We start from the raw sequence: 22279 nt of genomic DNA, 5'->3' as shown, positions 1-22279 counted from the left end.
GACACCGCGTGGATCAGGCATCGTTTCGACCTCGTTTCAACCTCGTCTCGAACCGTTGAACCGTATAGAAATTGTACCGAAAACATTTGCTCAACGCGTAAACTTAGAATCGCGGGTCCTTTACCTTCTGCCCTCGATCGCCGACGATGGCCGACGTCGTTCTCGCATGGGCATTCACTCTATCATTCGATTTCAACCCTTAATCGCACGCCAATGGCACTGGCGGACATTAATATCGCATCCGCGTTTACCAGATTCCGTACTTTTTCCTCTTTCCTTCTCCCTCTCTATTTCTGTTTCTCTCTGTCTCTCTTACCAGACAGCACGTATCATTTAACGCTATTCACTCGTAGATGGTAGGTGATAGTAACACGAACGTAAGGACTCGTCTGCGTGGGATCTCAGGCATTAAGCTAGTACAGGTGGAAACGAACGGTGATCCGCATTATCATTGTTTTCATATGAACTAACTGAATCATCATCGGTGTAGGGTTGGGAGTACGCCAGTGCCACGGAATCTTCATGCATATCGATGTAATCATCTTAGTTTACGTAATCGCGTACGTCTGCAAGATGAAACGTTTGGTAGCCGATCTGCTCGACCCCTCGATCGCCTTCGGGCTCGAACGGGACCGGAGAGTTCAGGGTCTCGAGGAACGCCAAGTGGTAAGGGGTTCCCTCGAGCGAACGACGATGAGAACCGCAACGTTTCGGTCATCCAGACGTATGACAATCGGCATACGCGTAGTTCAACATCGCGAAATGATTCTCTAACTGCTATGATAAGTCACCGACACATGGATCATGAATATCATTGCGTAAACACGCCGCGAATATGCAACTTGTGTAATTGAATATTAATAAAGGTACGAAATACACTCTTACAATATGACCTGCGCCACCCATCAAAGCGATCTGCGATTCACGAATCATTACTTACCAACCGTTCACCACACCCTCGATGTTCAACATGGGCACGATTTTGAACACGTAGTCGTCCCGTAGGCCAGCCGCGTACGGAGTGTTCCCCAACAGAGCCTCCAAAGTGCCGTGCATCACCCACGAGGCGTTGCTCTCCCCTGGATGAACCCTCGACGTGAGAAATACGATCTTACGGTTCTGTGAAACGGAGAAACGATCCATCATCCCATGAAATCCTATCTCTCGTTCTTGACACTCCCTCGTACGGTAATAAAACCAAGAGATATGTCTCTTATCAATGGCCTCAAGTGACACCAGATGGAATCAACCCCTCGTCGAAAGACCACGTTAACGCAAAATCGTACGTTTTCTTCGTCGACTAGTGCTCACCTGCATAGGATTGTTCTTCGAGTCCAAAGACGTGATGGTCAACAGAGGGTTCTCGTTGCCGTTCAGCGTCTCACACAGAGTCTCCGCTCTGAAGTACGTGTTCGAGGGCACCCTCCTGCTCCATTTCCAAATATTGGTCATCAACTTACTGTACGTGTAAGGGAAATGGTACGCCAGATAACAGACGTCGTACGCGTGAGGGAACGTGACCGTGAACGAGGTGGTCAGATAATTCCTCCCTTTCCCTGGCCTCTGATAACAATTTCGATAGTAACAGATGTCCGCGCCGGTCCTCACCCAGCCTGGTCTACCCAGCTGCGCTTCCGTCACGCTGAACAGTATCGGCTTCATGCCAAAGTTGAACTGCGAGTTCGCTTTCTCGCAGTTGACGATGTTGAACGTGTACGCCAGGCTCGCCTCCATGTTCGACACCTCGAAGTAGAACCATTGGTGTCTGGAGCCGCTGTTCACGTCCGGCGTCAGGATCAGATCGTACTCTCTCGGGCCTATCTGCAAGCAAGCGGATTGGAAAGAAATGATGCGGACTTGCCGCGAAACGGAAGCTCGCGGAAGCATTGGTTCCTGGTTGGTAAACTGGCGAGACGATGGTCGGGCTGTGGACGTTTGTGCGAATTTAATTGTAATCGAATCACAAATCAAGAACAACTTACGAACATACGTCTTTCATTTTACTCCGACATTGTTTGAATGTACAACGTTCATTTGTCATGAATTAGAGGGTAATAAACGAGCGATAACTCCAACATTGCAACGCGGAGAAGAGGAAGAAGGTCCGAACCATCGTATGGCTCCGTTTCGCACAAACGTCCACGGCTCGACTACGAGTAACGCGAAATATTCATAGAGTAGTACCTGAATAACTTTCCTCAGGTTCCCGCTCTCGAATCTGGACTCGAAGCGCAACTGTTTGGTCTGCTCGGGGCAACGTTTACCTATTCTATTCTCATCCCAGTTGCACAAATGGTTGGCAACCGGAGCCTGTTCCTCGCTACCGGCGCTGTTGGTCACAGCGTCAAGGTCGTAGACGACTTCTTGCACCAACGTCCCACCGTGGAGGCCCCGTTCCACGCATGTGAGAAGCTTCGACCGACAGACCTTTCTGTCCTTGTTGTTCAGCGGCTCCTCTTTTCCGAGACCGTCGCCGCCGACTAGATCCGGGTAAGCAACCTTCACGAAACCAATGACGCTTTTCACTCTGCTCGCCACCACGCAATAAGCCTGCTGATCCGTCAGGGACGAGGACGTGTCATTGAAAATTTTGATCGACGTCTGGCTTTTCGACGACGCTCCCTCTTTCGTCGAGTCCTTTGTGAACGTTCTCGTTTTGTTGCCGCCTTTTGTCCCTCGCGAGTTCAATTTGTCTTCCTCTGTAGCGTCGATTGTTGGATCGGTTAGCTTCTCCGCTGAGGACTTCGCGCCGCAGACTGGGGACTGCAGACCGTCCAATTCTTTGAAAAACGTGTTGTACCTAGAGAGATCAGACATCACGCGCGATTGATCGAGGTAACGCTTAATTCGCGAGCCGGTTGATTATCAGAGATATCGCTGACGTACTCGGTCAGGTCCTCCTCCGATCGCTGAGACGTGAACACGCCAGCAAAGAACTTGCTCTCGTCCACTTCGTCGGCCGCGTTCATAGTTTTCACGTTCGTCCTCGAGATCTGACTTTCGTCCTCGTCTCCGGAATCAAGGTCGCTGTACAACCTTCCTAGCGAAGCCACGCTGCAGGCCTGCGAAAAAACGATCTTACTGGTCGAAAAAGTGACGAACGATCGTTAAACGAACATTCTAAAACGTTCTCGCGAGCTACGGCATAATTGCACAATCTCTTACGACTCTGTGTAATGTCTTGCGGTTTAACCAGTTACATAATTCTAGCCGACAAAAGTACACACCTGACTGTCGATGTCGCTGCCACTCTCAGCGCTGTTCGGTCTAACGTTCACTTCGGGTAGCACGAATCTGCGGAAGAGTTAGATCGAGATTCACCTAATCGTTTGCTGGTGAGAACAGTTCTTAATCATTATCGTCATCTACGTTTACATCGTCTGGGGTATCGCAGGATCCCTTTGAAACGATAAAGGGTTGTAACCCTTGCGTTCAGATGTGACACGGGGCGTACAAACGTGTCACGGACGCTGTACCTTCTAGGTAGGTAATTTTCATTCCAGATTGATTGACATTTGTAAATTTGAGCTAATGGAGATTCCCTTTATGTACCGTTTTACAGATGGGCGAACCGTTACTCCAGATCGATGATAAACTACCGTTCGAGAGAACCGATTCGAGCGTCGATTAGGCAACGATACGATTTGGAGCAACCTTGGATGTTTCGTTCACCTTGCCGGGGACATTTCGGGCACTGGCAACTCCTTCTTCTCCAGGCATTGATTGATTATCCCGCATATACGCGACAACAGCGAATCGTACGCTTTATCCTCCGGACAGTTGCTGCAGAACCGGTACAGTAGTTGCAGGCCATTGTTCGCCTTGATAGCCTTCCTGCCGGCTTCTGAAACAGGCAAAAAGAACCACCGACGTGTAATGGCGGCATAAAACCACCGACAGTGGACGTAACATCTTCATAAATTTACATAGGTGACGTTCGCCCCGCGAGAAATAGTCGGGAGCCGGGAAAAAAGGAGAGATTACGCGTCGAGGTCATCGGCGATCCTGGCCAATGACGGGACAATGAAATGGTTAAAGAATAATTAGGACGACGGAAAAATGGGTTTAATGGTATTGAATTTTGTTCTTCTACTCGAGGGGTAGGGTGGAATAGCGCATTACTGATGCGCAGAAACGCATCACCTCGAGCCATCGTCTATATTACCATACGTTTTATACCCTGCAGAATCAACATCCGGCCGGATATTATCGTAATTTGCAAGGCAAAGAGGTCGACACGAATAAACTCACTTATGACGCATAAGTGCTGCAGCGTGATCAAGGCACAGTTGCAGATCTTCAATCTCAACGGGCCGTCGAATCGTTCCCATCTCTCGAAGATCCTCATCAACAGATGCACCAGGCCGACCTTCACGAATTTCGTGCAACAAAGTTCTGCGAACGAAACAGGCGCGTGCTGATTGTCCGTCGATACCCGCTCGGATACAACTAATTGCCCGAGGTTTCGTGGCGCCGATACCATCGGAAATACCGTACGTACTGCTCGTTGTGAAGTATTTGAAGCATTCTAACAGCGATCTGAGTTTCAGGTGCGGCATGTAACCGATGCAGACGAACGTTTTCTCCAGCGTGCCGGCGATACCATCCTTCACCAGCACTTGAAGGGAGAACGCTGAAAACGCGCCGGATTAATAGCCACGAAGCAGTTATTCACGCAACAGTTCTCGGACGTTTACTCACAATTTCTCGCGAGACACTTGATGATCAACAGCAAAGGCAGCAGCGTCTTGCTGTTGTTGTAATGTTGCTTCAGGAGCGTGTGGAACACTTTAATGGTGTTAAGCATCTTCATCTTCGACACGAACTTCTGGTCCCTCTGGGCTATCTGGAACGTACGTCGAGAACGTTCTCAGAGCATCGAACGAAGCCAGAAGAGGAACAGCGATTATCTTACCTGGCCCAAAAGCCAAAGCACCTCCTGCGTGAGGACTTCGCTCGATATGGTGTCCGCGTGTTGCAGGTTAACTAAAAGCTTAACTAGGACTTGCGTGATGCCTAAATTGATCAGCTGCATCACTGCCATTCGGCTGCTGGACCCTGTAAAAGACAGCCAATTATCGTTCCAATTAACCGGGCAATCGATGCACCGTGTGTGTGTGCCTTGCAATTGTTATTACTTGTGGCACTTTTGTTCTTGTTCCCTTTGGTCCTCCCCTTGGCGACGCGGAGCGATATGCATTCGTGCAATATGCTGGCCACGCTGCAGTTTATCACGTGATCCTTGCAGTTCTGCAACAAACAGTCCACACGAAATGGATCCTCGTACGTTTCGCGATTAACGCCGCGGCGGAGGGCGTCCGCGAACGATCGAGAGATGCGCTCGACGCGCGCCAAAGGCCACGGGGGATAATTATTCCGGGTCGCTGCGTGCGTGCAACGGCTTAAACGGAAAATGGAACGAACGGATTTCCAGATTTGCATGCCGCGGGAACCACCGTCGACAAGACAGACGATGGGGGACCTGGCGGATTGATGCGACCTAACCACGGCATCTCGTGCAGAATGTTAATCGTGACATGGTTATCCGCACGCCTTAATTGGATCCACCAAGTGTCGATTAAATGTCGGGGGCTCGCAAAAACCGCGGACTTTACAGTCACGCCTCTTCAGAAAATCACGAACGAGCAGCGATTAACGCTAACCCCGCGCGCGAGCTAAGCGGATCGGAGGGGTTGACAATGCGGCCTCTGACGCGATTTAAATACCGGCTCGATCGGAAATCCACCCACCTCCAGAGTTGAGATAAATATTTGCATCGCCCCGGAATTCTTGCGCCATAATTTCTCCAGCGTACGCTCGCGTACTCTGCGATCTGAAAAATACACGCGTTACGCCCGGTGTATAATGGCGGCAATTAAATCTCTGGCGTTTGAATGGGATCGAGGAGAAATCGGCGGGGATGCGTGTAACCATTAATCGGTTCCGCGTTAATGCGACAGCAAAGTACGATGTAAATCCCGAGGGAATCAATGTAGCATCGCGACGCCAAACGCTATACGTCTCTGCCACAATGAATAATCGGGCACGCACAAGTGGTGGTAACAACGTCCTCCATGCGATACCAGGCAATGCTACCGCTGGCCATTGGCACAATGCGTGGCTCCCGTTTCAGACTTGACGCAAGGCCAATCGCGTCCAATGCCATGAACACCGTCCACAAAAAACTGGACAATGATATTTCATGCCAACCGGCTGAGTAGGGGTAGCGTTCAGCCGCTACGGCAACATCCTCCGCAATGTACGTGTATTTTCAATCCCTACCTCTATCGTTCTTAACCCCTAAGCTCGGTTAAGAAGGACAGCGCACGGCTCTTCTGCCCGCAGTACTTTTAACATCCGTTGCAGTTAAAACTATTGTTCAGACACGCCTTCGTCGCAAAGTGTTTGCAAAGGACTATTCACGATCCGTTGAAGCCTCGTCAGAGAAGCACCAGCATCAGCGCGGGGTTCGGAAAAAAAGGTCAGTTGAACGCGAGCCAGCAAAGAGAGTCCGAACAAAGTGACTTGCAATCGCGCAAGACAGAAAAGCCCGACACTCCCTGGTATTTACCTTCCCACGTGAGGGAAGACCGCCACCGCGATTCATCGTCGACGCGACGTATCGAAAGGCTGTCGTACGATGACGAGGCTGAACGCAGCAATAACACTCGAACTCTTTTACCACGGGGCAGGGTCGTTATCGCCCGCCAAACGATGACTCGGTGCAACGACACTGCGTCCGTGGACTTCCGAATACGCACAAGTATCGACCAACGAGACGAAGAGTCCTTATCAAGTTGGCACGACCGCGATTCACTTCGACGACTATCCGACGTTGTATCGTACGGTCTCCCTTGGACCACGTCCAAACGATCTATCAGCGTTACCGAAAGCCCTTATGTAATCGACCGACGGGATAGCCGGCTTTTCGAAAATAACGAGTGACGCCCAGTCTGTTCCACTGTTAGCCTGTAACACCTGTTTGCGCATCCTCATCCGTATCACGATCAGTCATTCGCGTCGAAATGGCATATGCTTGTCGCGCGTGACCGTAGCTCGGACAAATAGAACGGAGTCCAGAAATATGTACGAGTTTTGGGAAGACAAGTGACTCCGATTGTATCGATAACGACGTGCATGGTCATTCCTGGTGACTCCGTTTCTCTTCTTTCGTCCCTTCCAACGAGCGATCCGATCTACGCGAGGACGTAAAACGAGAGACACGTTCGAAAGCGACCTGAATTCAAATTCTGCTCCTTTTCTTTACAGTCAAGAGCGTGACTGTGTTCTTTATGCGCTCTAGTCTCGGTCTTTTTTTCTTGGCTCGCTCGTTCGACGCGAAAGCTCGTGGTCGTTTCTAACGGTGGGGTTCGTGCAAACGGGAATTAACGGAGGGGGTTGGCCGGTCCCGTTCGCGACGCGAAACGGAATCGGGGGCGAGAATTCGCGGTACCGTGGAACGTGTCGAGTGTCGAACGACCGGTGACGCGAACGGCCACCCTTCGCTAGCGCACCCTGACACCGGTACGAATAATAAATCGTGCAAGTTTCTGGTGATTAGCCCGATGAAATAGAAGCCAACGTTCGCGGTAAAAATAGCGTTTTAGCGGCACGAGCCACGTCTCGACCTGTCCAATCTCCTTCGACTCGTTTAAAACTTTTGCTGCCGCATTTCAGAGACCCGTTTCGTCGTTCGCCTCGTTCGCCTCGTTTACGTTTCCGAGACAAACGGCGAACGGAACGGGAAACTGGCTCCGCGCGGAGGAACGAACGCGCCTCGAAATAGAGTTTCCCCGCTCGCGTTTTTTCAGTCCATGCTATCGCCGATTGCCACACGGACGCTTGCATCGATTCGCGCTAATAGCGCGCGAATGGTACCGAGTCGCGCGAATTAATAGGAACTATTAATTACACGGCGCACCTGTAAACGATAAGCGAGCGTTCCGGAGAGGTTTGCGCGATAGCGTGGACGTTGAACAATCGTGAAAGCGAGGGGGATGAACGCGAAAGGGAAGATAATATTGAGCGTGGTTACCTGAGGACGTGACACGAGCATGAATCTTAGCAGCGATGTGCCTGAACGCGTCTGCCTCCTGCGGCTTGGACACGCAAGTGCGTAGCTTCTCCAACAGCGCATCGTTTATAGCCTCGTCCGCGCTTTTGCTGCTCGGTGACATCACACTGAACCGCAAACCCGACAATCAGTGATTAATTATTTAGCAGAAACGGGGAGAGGGGTTACGAGCGTGGAATGATTGCGAGTCAAACAAGCGCGCTTTATCTTGGCAAACCGGCGTCGAGCGTGCAATCTCCTCGAGAGCTACCTAAAAGCTTGGCGAAACGAAAGAGGGGGATCGCGGTGCAAGCAGAACGATGCAGATGCGAGTTGATAACGTTGCGTCGCATAAAGAAGCGAAGAACAGAAAGAAATTAATGTTTGAGCAACCTTTGTTGTCGCGCGTACTCGATCGATCACTTCTTTTTTGCAAACCACGCAGAACGAAAACAAGAGAACGCACATCTCTCGCGATTGCGTGTCAATGAAAGAGAACAGGAGTCATTGCCAACTCTTTATGTACTTAACTGAACGAGCGTACCAGCTCGCGCTACGATCGGTCCAGCTATTCGCTCCTTTCTGTATCCGCCGATAGAAAAAGCCGAGAATCGCACTTCTGCTTCCTTATATCGAGGTAGAAACAAAAGGGTGGCAGACGAGAAGCGCGGTGTCATCCGCGGTACCATCAATCGACTGTCCATTGGCGGCACGCCAATTTCCCGAGTGTAATGCGCATTAAATCTCCTTTCACGATCAGCTGGCCGCGACGGGGCTGGCCAATGTCGCAGAAATGAAAATCGAACGTTGGAAAGCGGTCGCCTCGGATCCAAGGTTAATTAGCGCGGCCGAATAATGAGGCGGCGGGCGAAAATAAACCGCGTCGATCGCGGTGAAAACCGCTCGAAGGCGTTCGCCTTTGCGATCGACAATTAACGACGCCGGCTAATTACGCTTGCCTGTCGAGGCTCCGCGATAAATTTCACGGCCAACTTGTACTCCTCCGTGTTGTTTAAATATCGCTCTGGAGAACGGACGTTGCAATTTGTTTAATCAACTGTCTACAGCCCGAAAGCGTACGCCATACATTAGAGGGGCGGGCATTCCTTGAGGTGGCTAATGGAAAATTGAAATAATTTTTGCTCAAGCCGCGACATCCAAAGCAACAAAATGCAGGCGATAAACGCGCCGCGGGTCTTAGCGATATTACGACCGAATAATTGATTGCGATTGCGAAAGAGCTCCTCGGTCGCCTGCAGTTTTTCATGCAACTACCCGTCCACGTTCGAGAAGCACATTGTAGAGAGCAATTAACTCGGGATTTACCGGCTGTATATAATAACAGCCATTTCCCCAGGGCAGACGCGGCGACGCGATTATTTATTTGGCCGGAATTATATCGCTGCCCGTGCCAATGCAAATTTTGCAATTACCCTCGCGAGTCCAGCCAAGCAACAATGACTAACTGTACTCTGCCGGAACGTTTCGACATTACGTCGAAAAAATATCCAACCAATTCCGTGTTGAAAATAAACCGCGTTGCCAGAGAAATTCAATGTTACGACGAACAGATCGCTGACAGATTCGTCCCACGTTACGCAGTCGCGTGCCTGTCTTTTATCGAGTTTGTTACCAGTAACAGTTTTCGTTCGGCAAATGCTAGCGTACTCGTGAAATAGAGAAGCTTAAACAAACGTGTTTGCGTACGAAACGTAGAGGAAGCGTGCGGGCGTCGTAGCGTCTACAAATGTGCGTTCAGAACGGGGACCGGAAACCTGACACAGAGCGACGAGCACACGCACGAAACGCGGGGACGAGCGTTTTTGCTAGCGTTCTGGCGATTTTTACTCTTCGTCCTGGGCATTGTCCGCGTTTTCGTCGACCTCGTCGCTCGCCTCCATCGGCCGTTGGTTCTCCTTGTCGTACTTCTCCGACGCACTTTTCATTTCTTCCCCTGTGTGTCCTCTCGCGTCAAGGTTCAACGCGTTCTCCGCGTCCACCCTCTGCCTCGAAAAGAGGAGAAGGAACGGTCGTCGAACCGCGACGCGCGAACCAGCTGGTTTGTTTCAATCGATTATTCCTGCTTTTTAAAGTCCATTTACAAGTATCTCTAATGTATCCATTCGACGAGAGTCCGGCGACACTTACGCACGCGTTTACGAGTAAACGGACGAACAGACGCGCGACCGAATGGAATTCATTACTGATATTTGTAAGAGGAGCTTAGAACGCGAACTCCGGATACGTTTCACGTTGTCCTCGATGTTGTTATACGACAAACCTTTCTTTATTTTCCTCTCGTGACGAACGACGGCACTAACTTAGCAGAGTCACGTTTCATTCCCAGGTAGAGGCGATCCGAATCGAGGCGAGTGCTATATGGAATGAGGCAAGGATTCCGGCCAATGTTTTCCGTGCGATTCGCGGAACGATCCACGCGCTTTGCCACTCCGAGGCGGTTTGACGTTTCGCGCTGCCAAAACTATGTTTAAAAGCATAGCACGCACGCACACGAGGCGCCTCTATTTATAGTGACGGCCGCTTTCCGAAAACCGCGCCCCTTTTCCCATCATTTCGATGCCACCCTCCTCGATCGCGACCCTCGATCATTAATCGGCGCATCGTTGCTGAACCGCTCCTCCTCCCGCACCGCGTTGAAAAAATCCGCCTGGTCGACGCGGCAAACCCCTCGAACCCCGTCATCGAGGCTCGATCGATTCGATAAACGACTTCCGTTACGTAAAATTATTTATACTCGCGTTGTTCTCTCTTTTCCACTGGTTCATTTGGGATTCCGCGGTTCACCTCACTTTCATACTTGCACTGCGAACCACGAGAAATTTATGAATCAAAAATTTCACCGGCCACTTTCTTGCGCGGGATCGGGGACGACGTCGGGATATTCGTTTTACAGCGCGCTCTAAATCATCTCGAGGCGGGGACGCCGGTTTTTGTTTCGAAATTACGCGAGTCTCGGCGCGCGCGTAACACGCGCAAGGGTCGTTCGTGGGACGCGTCGCTCGGGAGATGGCGGAAGCGGGATTCGGTTGCCAAAACGTGGAAAATATACGCGCAACATTCCATCGCGGAGTGCGGCGCGAGAGACTCGTTAGTTTCATCGGGACGTATCGCTTGAATTATGCCAGGCGTGTAAGTTCCACTGGACGGGCTCTGTTTACTGTGTAAACATGTAATAATGATACAGGGAAAATCCCAAACGCGATCAGAGGTCTTTAAATAAATCCGCACGAGGCGAGACAAAGACACCGAAAATAATGATGAACATGATTTTCGGGATTTCGTTGGAAAGCCTGTCCAGTTTCGCTCGAAATCTGCTGTCAGAGGAGTGCCAACCGGATAATTCACAATTTTGTTCCACAGACGACTGAAACGCGACGAGAAATAAATAGAATGGAGTGCCAATACTTTTCTGCGATCACAGTGCTCCCCACGATCCCTAGCCCACAAAGCCACGAGGAGCCCAGCGTCAAGAGGCACGTGAATTCCCCACAGAACACCAATACCAGTCCTTCGACCGTAGAGTCCTTCGAAAAACAACGCTGGTCGAATGCACCAGCGTGCAACGACACCGTGGCGTTATTAATAGTGCTCGTACGATACCGGTGGACTCGTGGTTGACCGAGAAAAGCAAGAAAATCGAGACGGAAAACGAGAAAAACAGGCACGGATGGGGAAAGACGGTAAGGGAGCCGACGTAGGTAACCTTCGATTACGAACCAGCCGGAGGAAACACGCACGATTCGCCACGCAGCCAGGTGGTGACCGCGCAGGGGCACCCCGTGGCGTTTTCAACCTCGTCCTCGTACACGATTCGTCCCCGACTCGTCCCCGATCACAGACGACAGTAAGGGTTGGCACACCGCTCGCGTTGCCACGCGAAAGAACGACCGCTGTCACGGAAGCTGACGCGGACGCAGGTGTATGCGGCACTTGTTGATAAAGGCGAAAGCTCCCGCGGATTGATTAGTGCCCGTGCGAACTTCCACGAGCGTAGTCGACGCCTCACGAGCTTCACCCTATCGATTCGCGAAAGGGCGCTATTCGTTCAAACTGGTCCACTGGCTGCCTCCCCGTGGCTCGCGCGGGTTTTTCGGACGCGTTTCCCCAGCGTCGCTATGTTCACGTTGATCTCCTCGGTGAACGGTTAAATGGGACAGGACGATAGGTTTTGGAGGGAATTCTGGGGCGTTTATCGGACGTTTTCGTTCCATTATGGAAGCCTCAGATGTGCTCCCTTCCGATAAAAAAATTGATTCAACAAAAACGTCTGTTTCGAAATATATTTTCATCAATTGTAATTGCACTTTTAGTGGCTGTCAGGTTCGAGAAATGCGAAACAGCGCGACGATGCTTGATACGGCCGCGCGATATAACCTAATCGAAGGGAAATTTCTTCGCGACCGCTTGCGTACCTCGAAACGTCAGCGTGACATCCGTCCGTATCGTTTCTCCTCCCTTGATTGTCGACGCTGCATCTCGCGATCTTAAGCCGAAGCCTCACGGTCGGAAGTTGTCTTTTGCATTTCCGTCTAACCAACCTCGAGAGCCATCCTTCGGGTGCCATAACGGACCGCGTCACGGCGACGAGTACCTCCGATCGCGCCCGTTCCCTTGAGCAACCATGTCTCACCGGATAAATAACGACCGACTCCACGATTTCTGAGACTAGGTTACTTGAAAACTTTCAGTGGAACGTCAGAGACACTTTTGACACGGTTGACACCTTGAAGTCAACTGCTCGAATTTCGTGCTCCCTCGACACGTGTGTAATTAGCGCTTTCTCTCTCTCTCTCTCTCTTTGCCTCTCTCTTTCTCTTACCTTCGTGAAACAGCGCGATCCTTTCTTTAAAAGGAGATCCTCCGCGTTTAATTGGAACGTAGGACACGCAGAACTCGCGTACAGCTGTAGCCCCGAGGTGAAACGAGCGATAGTCCAGGCCTCGGTTAAAAATACGTTCGGATTTCGTGCAATCATCGATTGAAATCGACGAAACGGGAACAGCGAGAGGCACGGTTGCCGGAGGACATTAGAAATGTAGATTCGGGTGTCAGAGCAGTGGCACGCCCTTCATTCATATTCCAAACGACAATTTGTCAGCGTTAACCGGTACGTCTGTCCTTGCCCGGTCTTACATACATTACCCTCTCGACTCGATACGACGTGCAAACCTTATAAACGCGTTACAAAAAAACTTATCAAGTAATTATCTTGTACAAATTATTCGCAACCTCGTCCATTCCATAGGAACCTTGGTTACCTCCGTAAATCCATCGTCCCGATAAACTCGCGAACTACACGCGTCTACGATCGGTTTACTGGAATCGTTTCGCTGAAACGAGCTCCGCCGAGCGTTAAATCGCGTCAGGCTTACGTCGAAGATTGTAGTAACGCTGTACTGGCCTCGTAGCACTGTAAGATTGCCCCTACCGAAATCGTTCGATGATTACGTCGACGAAAAAAAAGAATCACGAGTAGGTATCCCGTTGATCGTCGTGAAGAGGATCGAGAGGAAGCGACAGGACAGTTCTGCGTAGGAGCGAAGGAAAGAAAAACAATTACCGATGATATTCGAGAGGGTGGGGAGGTTTTGCTCTCCGCGAGGGATATATAAATCGCTGGTAGGGCTGAAATTCAGTTTAGTGCAGACAGTTTCCGAGCCTATCGCGAAGCTGTGATCACACGCCATGCAGGTGAGTACGCTCGTGCCTTCCATATTGCCTCGATTACAAATATTCTTTACGCGTTCCACGCATAAATTTCACGGTTAAAATACGACGTCCGCTCCGTTGCTCGAGCAATAAGCTTGCTGGTACTCGAGAAGCCGGGGAACGTTGTTGCTTCGAAGACGAAGATCGATCGCGATTGTTTTCACAAACAATTCGAGACGAAATCTGTTTCCGCGTTGCTCGCGAACCAGGATGCGTTTACACGCTGATCGCGTCGCCGCTGCGCATCGAGCCAAAAGCTCGTATCATCGAAAGCGTCCATCGCGCTGCTTCTTTATTCGACGCAGGGAGCGATCAATCTCTGGCTAACTGCCGCATTGTTTCCCGTGACACACGGAATTTAAATATTCCGTTGCTACCTCCAACCACGTTATCGATCATCTCTCGCGAACGTTTCACGAAAGAAACTCTTCTCTTTTCGTAGCATAAAGCTGCTTACCCTTTTCAGGTTCACGTTACTCTGCTCGCCTTCTGTGTGCTCCTGGTCGCGTCTATAGAGGCGAAACCGAGCCATCCGAGCTTGTACGTCAGCGATTACCGATACCCTTCGGATGCCTTTGGATTGCAATCGCAACTCGTCCACTACCAGAGCTCTCCGTACTATCTTTACAATGTAACGTATCGTCCCGATCCGCGAGAAGAGCTTACACGTTCTCCATCGTCTATTCGCGTTTTCGACTGACACCTGCTTTTTCTTCTAGGTACACTCGAACGTAAATACGGTCCCCACGACCATAATTGCCAACGCGAAGCCTTCAGTCCCCCATGTGCCTGCTTATAACTTCTACTATGGGAATCCAGTCTACGATTTCCGACTGAATCCGGTAAGAAATCTTTCTGCTCTGTTCGAAGCGTTGAAATTAATTTCACCAACGATTCTAACTCGTCGCGCGAAACGATTTCCAAGTTTCCACAGTTGTATCCCGGGTTGAAGCCTGCTCAACCAGGAGTACAACCAAGACCGAGCCCGGAACCATCGACCAGCGCGACAACGAGCCCACAACCATCGACCACCGCGGCACCGAGCCCAGAACCATCGACCACCGCGAACCCGACCGAGGACAACGAGGGTGGTGTCGAGATGCTGGACACGATGGCTGAGCCGGAAATGGAAACGCAGAACACGACCGAGAGCTCGGAAAACACCGACGATGACAGCGTTGTCGTCGAGTCGACATGAATTGACCACATTACGCGTCGTGTGAACCGAATAAAGCATCTTTACCGTTCCCTGTCACGTCTTTATATCCATGTATTAAACGTTTATTAACTGGAAAGCATTCAAACGGCTTACGTTTAACATTAGCAAAACATCTCGCAGCCGCTTGCTCGTTTTTATCGGGAGGTACGATAAGGAGTAACGTATCGAATGATTGGCGCCATAATTACAGAGATGCTAGCAATTCCAGTTGAAGACAATAAGTTAGATACTACTTTCATAGATAGATATGCTTGGCTATAATTAGTTACCACGTCGAAACGAGCTAAACAACGACTCGTTTAATAACGAAGAGAGGTCGCTCACCACGCGCAATCGATAGATAAACCGAAGCGAAACGCAGCGCGCTCCTCGAATCTCTGCATTCGCTTCGTCCGCGCTCAAATCGGTCGTATCTATCGCGAAAATGACCGTTAAAGGCCACCGGTTCGTTGCTGTTCTTGTGACACTGTCGCTGTTCGTAATAATCGTAGCGTCCGACTCGAACGAAATTAAACCCAGCAAGGATGACGAGGAGTGGAAAGCGTTCGATGTAACTGTTAAAGGGAGGAAGCTAAAGGTGAGAAGATCCGAGTCTCCGGATGAAATCGACACCACCAACGATCTTCAAATGAACGTTAAACCGAGTCTGAAGAGACTCGTACTCTATCGAACGCGAGTGGAGCCGAAAATCTCGAATGAAATTGAAGCTCGCCCTGTTGCGCGTAAAGGGGACGAAGCGGCCGATCAAGGGATTCAACGTCCTTACGAAGGGAGGTTTAAAAGGAACGCGAGCCCGCTGAACGAGTCGAGAAGCGAGGAGAAGATGAGGCTGGATCAGATTCGGGTAATGCACGAGGACTGGAAGAGAAGAGAGTGCTCGAATAATTTCAACGATGACAAATACTCGAGCAAGGCGAACATCACTCGACGTCACGACGAAGCTCGAATACGCAGAACGAGGCGCAACGCGATAACCACGAATATTAAAAACGATGACTATTACGCGCAGAGGAAAGCAGTTATGGATAAATATTACGCTCGAGAAAAGGAGATAGAGACGAAGTACGGCTCAGTGGCGAATAGATTAACCGGCACCCCTAATCGCATCCAAGTTACGATATTACACAACGGTACGAGCAAGAATACCATGTCGCATAATATCAACGATAAGAAGAACGCAGGCACTAGAGTTTCGAAAACGACTGCACCCACGATCGTCGCCTCGAAAAGAGCGAAGACGAATCAACAAGTCAGGAGAAGAATGATCACGAATTTGAGACGCGGTCACAGGTCGAGCAACGGTGAAACAGGAAATTTGCCAGAGAATAATGGCGATGAATACGGATCCGGTGACTACTACGATTCGTACGAGGATGCGTCCAATCAAACTACCGACGACGCGACTAGCGATAAATCCAACGAAGCTCCTTACAACGCGGTTGACGACAAGTCCGGCAAAACTTCGAACAATACGATCGACATCCAGCTCAAACCAACTTCCGACACTATAGAATTTAGTACTGAGCAATTTAATTTTCAGGTAAGTAATACAACCATTATCACATTTCCGGCAAATATATTACTCTACAATGACGCAACAGTTTGATCTTGTACATGTATCGTCCTACGTACACGGATAATATAGAAGAGTAAAATATTTCGAGTAACTAGAATAGGTAGCAGAGTAATGTATCATTGTCCAGTTTACAGGTTACGCGGCATTTCGATAGCTGTGCGATTAAAATACGATTAAATGACTGTTACGCCTAACCGAGATAACAAGTACCCTCGCGATTCTAATAAAAGTCACGTAATAACGGTTTCTTGGTATTAATAATAAGGAACGGAGATAACGAGAAAGAGAAAGAGATAACGCGTTTAATATTCGATTAATGCAATAAATATTTTTAGTAGTACGAATCCAATGAACTCCCGGAGCACGTTCTCTTAATTAAACAATGGGAAATGTGTTCAGCAACTAGGTACGGACGAGCCCTTGACATGGGGCAACTGTACGGGCGTGCAGATGTACCAGCACAATCTAAACGTCAGCATACGCCGGTCCTCGTCAGTCTACGTCGATTTATTGGCCATGCTGGAGGGATCGATCTGCGTCACCTGCATCAGAGTGATACCGCTGAACCTCGTCAACGCCGTCATATACGCCGAGGTGCGCCACGGTCAGGATGGCAGCCTCAACGTGCTGAAGCTGGGTTTCCGTGGCGTCGCGGACGTCAAGCTGTCGTACGTCGTGAAGATCTGGGCCGTTGGTAAATACAGCGATCGCTGTGAGAACGTCTGAGCGAGGATCACCGCCGCCCGCCTTGTACCATAAATTTATCGTCAAAGAAAAGAAAAAAAAAAAAGAAAAAAGAACAAGATTCCGACACGTGCCTGCAATAACCTCGCGTGCATCGTCAGATTCGTTGGTCCTCCTTGAAAAGTAGCGCGTCGTACCAGTCGAGGACACGTTCCCGGGAACGCAATGAGATAATCAGTCTGATCGCAGCGTTCGAGAGTAACTCGTGGGTCAAGCCGAACCGGCATCCACCTCAGGAACTCTTCGAGACAGCCGTTGGTAACGGTGGCGGCGGTACATCCGGTATTTTCTGCTTCTGCTCGCTCGCCGCCAGCCTCTTCTCCTCGTGGTAGGCTGGGAGCAGATGCGAGGTGGCCGCGTTCCTCGGCGTGGATGCTGGGATCGGCTCGAGGGTGCCGTACGGTTGATAGTCCACGTAGTACGTGCCTGGGACCAGGTGAGGGTTGAACCCGTTGTACGCGTAGAAGTAGGGGTCGTAATACAATGACTGGTAGTTGGGGTAAAAGCTGAGCGGTTCTCGCTCCTCGTTTCTGCCCTTCGACTCCGGCTTCGTGGCGTCCCCGTTCCCCTTCGCGTCAGGATTCGCTCGTTCTGACTTGTCGTCGGTTGGCTTCGATTGTTCGACCGCGACAGACGGCTCGGCTCGTACGTCGTATTGGCTGTTCAGCTTCAGAGCTGCTTGCGGTATGTGCACCACTTCCGGTCCAGCGAGATGAGGCGCCACTTGCGAGTAGTAAACCGGTGGCACGTAACCGACCGCTGTTCGATGGACCACTGGTTGAATCACTGGGAACGCTCTGGACGGGGATAGGTTCTGATTGCTCGTGATGACCGCGTTGTACACCTTGGGGACTCTGAGCAGTCCTGGACTCCCCGTGGCGAGGGTTACGGCGACGCTGAGGGCGAGAACGATGCGGAGATTCATCTGGAAGATCGTTTCGTATAGATAAATATTCGTTATAAATCGCGACGATTAAAAGTGATACAACTTAATGAAAGAAATCTGACGGAGGACAGAGAACGTCTCTCGGGATTTATCCAAGAGCTCGATATGCGACGCGGTCGGTTCAGCCACGTGTCAACCCAGGTAGGCCAAATCATTGTTTCTGGTAAGGTAACCGCGACCAGCGGATAACGATCTCGCGTGTGCTTGTTCGAAGTACCGCATACAAAGGAGGCGAGGTACGCGTGCACGGAATAAAATCTCGTCTGTTCTCCCCGTGGGTGTGCGCGTACCCGCGATCGAGTTGTCGCGCCTAGCGAAATACTTGCGTGCGTTAAGTCGAGACAATGGAGGGAACGCGGAGAACACGAATGCTTTGATAAATCACAGCTTGGTGGAAAATTGCTGTTTCCAGGGAAGATAGATCCCGTCTAACGAGAGGCGTCGCTGTACCTGTAGAGGTGTACGACGCGAGGCGTACATTCTCAATGATTCATCTCATTAGCATACGCGACTCTTCTAACATCGTCCTCGAACGATATGGTTTTCCGTTATTCGTTAACCAAAGGTGCGATTGACGATTAAATCGTTAAATGTATCGTAAATTAAGCGAGGGATGATACGTGGCTGTTAATAGGTGAAAGAAGAACGCTTACCTTTTACTTGGTCGATCCCTGTCTCTCCTTGTTTCTCTCTTTATCTCTCTTTGTGTACCTTCCGTATAGAGCAGCAAGGATGGCCGAGAAGCTGCCACTAAGTAGCCAGAGAGCTGCATGGGACCGTAGTATATATGGCCCATGGGGTCTCAGGGTTCAAGTCTTACCTCCCCCACTACGAACAACGCTTGGCGAAAGTACTCCGCGATCGGTATTGTAACGTTCAACGTCAGGCCCGCCTATATCAGCTGGTGGACTGCAGCAGAGAGGTATTTACCGTGCACAGAATCGCGATGCACCGTGCACCATTGATAAATCACCTGTATAGTCGAACGTGCGTCGACGATGGAACGACCGAAAACGTGAAAATGAATCCCAATTACCTTTTCGACTGTCCACGGCCAAGGATACCGCCTGTACAATTCGAGAATTTCGAATTTAAATAACCGAAGATTGAAAAATTGATAAATAAGTATAACAGCAGTGCTACGGTTAATACGTTTAATCCTTTAAAAATGAGTGATTTTAGAACTGACGTTACTGAAAAGATTGCGCTCGACGATGTCCTGATCGTTGGACCACGAGACGATTCGACTTTCCCATGGCGACGGACAACGGAGAAGCGATTATCAGCTGTACGTTAAAAGAACGACACGGGTTTCATACATAGAGAATATACACGGTTAATATCTCCAGTCGACGCATTTGCCAACAGGTTGATTAATGGCGTTCGTGCGGATACCAGTAGCTACAAACATCCTTCCTTCCACGCGGTTACAACATATTTTTCTCTCGACGAACACGACAGTTCGAGGCATTGCTTGGCGTGTGCACCAGTCACGGAACGAGCGGTACATAAAATAGGCGTGAATTAGAATATTTCGAGGAAAGGAAAAAAATAAGGCGACGCGATCTAGATTTCGTTGAGTTACGACGTCGTTCGCTGGACACATGCTGAATATCGATCCGCGACGGTGACAGGCCGCGTTCGCGTGTCACCAAAGTTCGAATCCAAGTCGAACCGACAGGCATTGATCGTGCAATCTCTTCTCGATCGCAACTACGGTTTACGGCGAATAAATAAAAGAAAAGAAAAAAACCCGTTCTTCCGCGATCGATGCGAGAAAAAGTCGAGTAATTATCAGCTAGATCGCCGGTGAACGTTCAATGACGCACGGTCTAGCTTCTTGCGCAACGCTCGAAAGAATAATACGCTGACGCTGAATTCGCTGGACGATCGTCCTCGCGTCTCTTGCATCCGTTAGACGTCTACGTGGACCAGTTATCCACGTACAGAACTGTTCGTTGCGAGTACGACGCGAGCAAATAAACCAGCTCCTCTGACGCGGGTACCAAAGAGGCCTCGCGACGGAGAACGGTCGCACGAAATTTCCTCGCGTTTTGCGAAACCACCCGTTCCCGTTATATCGGTTTTACAGGTCGCGCTGGTTTCTCGCGAGCGACAGCCACGCGATGAAATCTTGGCAACGACAATGAAAAGAACCGTGGCGAGAGAAGAGCCGGCCGCGAAGAACGAATCGTGTGCTGAAATTACGATGTACCCGGAATTCTGGTATCCGACACCTAAATAAATGGAGACGGTAACGCTCTTAGCGCACATCGTTGTACACGCGATATCTTTCCCTCGCGATCGAATCGAATTCAACTTCGATCATGTAACAACGTGTACAGTTAATAGTTCCAAGATACATTATAATTAAGATTCTAACACAAAGAGAGGAAACGTAGTGAATCCCATACGAGTAACGGTGTCTAATACCTAAATTGAACGTACATTACGGATAATTAATATAACCTAGGTAAATTGAAAAGCGCGGACATTAGGTACGATTACTTTTGATTGCCTCGAGGTGTCATAAACGCAGGTACGTTCAATCTACCTTCATTGTTCGGCACTGTGTATTTCCGCGCAGGTACTCGTTAAGGCAACATTTTCCCAAACGATAATCTCGCGCTAAACACTGGCAGGCCGAGTCGTAAAGCTAATTCGGTACTTTTCGACAATGATCCTCGAAAAGTACGACAAACAACTCTCTCTCTTACGCTTTCGAATAGAACGAGACACCTGGCTTCGTTCACGCGGAACGAAATACAAAGCCAGGACCCTCCTATTCGAAGCACTCGAGAATTTCATTACAATGTTCCCTGATTAGCTGCGAGGTACGGTCTACGGAAAATAAATTGAACGGTTCTAGCGGACGTCATATGGACTCTATCGGGATGTAGCACATCCGTCTGAGCAAGAGTATCGGGAAGTTCGGCAGGAAGACGATGAAGAGCAGCACCAGGGGCGAGAGCAGCAGCAGAACGCTCGCGTACACCACCAGCCACCATACCGTCGAAATTCCGAGGACTGGGTCCAGCATCGTGTGTCCCGGTTCCTCGAAGACGTCAGGCATGGAGGAATTCCGGAGCATCCGTGCAGCGTTCGAACGATCTCGTGCCACGAAGCCAATGCGCGTACAGGGTCATGGTCGTTCGATGCTGCGTGGCGTATACGATCGATCAGTCGATGAATTCCTGAAAATATGAGAAATTGTTAGTCACTGGAGTTCGATTGATCGTCGTGGCAAGTATTTCAACCCTCTGACAACTCTCGAGTTCCTTCGATTTATTCGTGTGCACGAGAAAGAGGCGAGGAAGAAGAGGGTCGATTTAGAACATCGTTTTGTTCGAAACGCACGAAGAAGATATTTAAATAAACAATGGAGCCTCTGTTAATAGATTCGCCTGGCAACATTCTAATTCTCCCTGAAGCGGTGCTTTCAAGGATTACGGTTCCCCGCCCGTTGCATCATCGCGAGGATAGGTTCTAGCGAGAAAGGTGAGCCAGTCTTCCGTGCGATCTACGGAATAATGGTCGCCGGATTGCGCAACGAACCGCGGACGATAAAGGGTTGTGATCGGCGATCGTGAACGCGACGCGGTGAAACGGACCAGCCGGGATCCACGGACTACGCTCGCGGGGCCCGCCATGCGATCTAACTGAACGTGTTACGCAATCCTGGCTTCCGTTCGTAATCATTGCACAATCCAATCGTTGTTCTCGCAGCCTCGAATTTCGTACATGCGAGCCTAGTCAAACGACCGGAGAATCGAGCGTTTAAGCTGACCGTTTAGAGGATTTATAGCCTGTTCCGCCGCTCTTTAACGTTACTTCACTCGAGACACTCGTTCCTTTTCCATTTGCTTATCTAGACATTACAGTTTCTCCGGAATGAATTATAGTCAATTTGAAATGAGTATTCATTTACTTTTAATTCTCAATTTCTCCTTTACGAGTTGAAATAATTGAAATAATAACGTATAAAAGTAATTAAACGAGGCCTCGAGATGT

General features: G+C 49.9%; 4 protein-coding genes across 5 annotated transcripts in view; 2 read left to right on the top strand and 2 right to left on the bottom strand.

The window, feature by feature from the left end:
* Window positions 1-12778, bottom strand: part of LOC143423924 (cytosolic carboxypeptidase 1) — a 30888-nt gene extending 18110 nt beyond the window's left edge. The window contains exons 1-14 of one of the 2 annotated variants that reach the window (XM_076895576.1): window positions 12487-12778; window positions 8036-8181; window positions 5751-5833; window positions 5139-5250; window positions 4916-5058; window positions 4702-4846; window positions 4502-4633; window positions 4252-4395; window positions 3673-3844; window positions 3228-3294; window positions 2887-3062; window positions 2185-2800; window positions 1312-1821; window positions 941-1119 (exon numbers count right to left, since the gene is read on the bottom strand). In XM_076895576.1, coding sequence (XP_076751691.1) covers window positions 941-1119; window positions 1312-1821; window positions 2185-2800; window positions 2887-3062; window positions 3228-3294; window positions 3673-3844; window positions 4252-4395; window positions 4502-4633; window positions 4702-4846; window positions 4916-5058; window positions 5139-5250; window positions 5751-5833; window positions 8036-8181; window positions 12487-12638 — 2777 coding nt within the window. In that variant the 5' untranslated portion in view covers window positions 12639-12778. Of the gene's footprint in view, window positions 1-940; window positions 1120-1311; window positions 1822-2184; window positions 2801-2886; window positions 3063-3227; window positions 3295-3672; window positions 3845-4251; window positions 4396-4501; window positions 4634-4701; window positions 4847-4915; window positions 5059-5138; window positions 5251-5750; window positions 5834-8035; window positions 8182-9901; window positions 10037-12486 lie in introns of those variants that run through there. The other variant, XM_076895577.1, reaches the window with a different exon arrangement.
* A 770-nt stretch (window positions 12779-13548) lies between these two features.
* Window positions 13549-15087, top strand: LOC143424062 (uncharacterized). The gene is made up of 4 exons (XM_076895869.1): window positions 13549-13765; window positions 14250-14414; window positions 14503-14625; window positions 14709-15087. The coding sequence occupies exons 1-4, from the start codon at window positions 13760-13762 to the stop codon at window positions 14979-14981; spliced, it is 567 nt and encodes a 188-aa protein (XP_076751984.1). The 5' UTR covers window positions 13549-13759; the 3' UTR covers window positions 14982-15087.
* A 233-nt stretch (window positions 15088-15320) lies between these two features.
* Window positions 15321-17353, top strand: LOC143424061 (uncharacterized). The gene is made up of 2 exons (XM_076895868.1): window positions 15321-16542; window positions 16978-17353. Exons 1-2 carry the CDS (start codon window positions 15427-15429, stop codon window positions 17302-17304), a joined length of 1443 nt encoding a protein of 480 aa, XP_076751983.1. The 5' UTR covers window positions 15321-15426; the 3' UTR covers window positions 17305-17353.
* Window positions 17354-17459: 106 nt separating this feature from the next.
* Window positions 17460-19289, bottom strand: LOC143423940 (uncharacterized). The gene is made up of 2 exons (XM_076895609.1): window positions 18922-19289; window positions 17460-18247 (listed from the first exon to the last, which is right to left on the bottom strand). The coding sequence occupies exon 2, from the start codon at window positions 18245-18247 to the stop codon at window positions 17555-17557; it is 693 nt and encodes a 230-aa protein (XP_076751724.1). The 5' UTR covers window positions 18922-19289; the 3' UTR covers window positions 17460-17554.
* Window positions 19290-22279: the final 2990 nt, after the last annotated feature.

This window comes from Xylocopa sonorina, chromosome 5 (assembly GCF_050948175.1).
Source record: "Xylocopa sonorina isolate GNS202 chromosome 5, iyXylSono1_principal, whole genome shotgun sequence".
NCBI classification, from domain to species: domain Eukaryota; kingdom Metazoa; phylum Arthropoda; class Insecta; order Hymenoptera; family Apidae; genus Xylocopa; species Xylocopa sonorina.
This window is presented reverse-complemented; position numbering and strand designations above follow the sequence as displayed.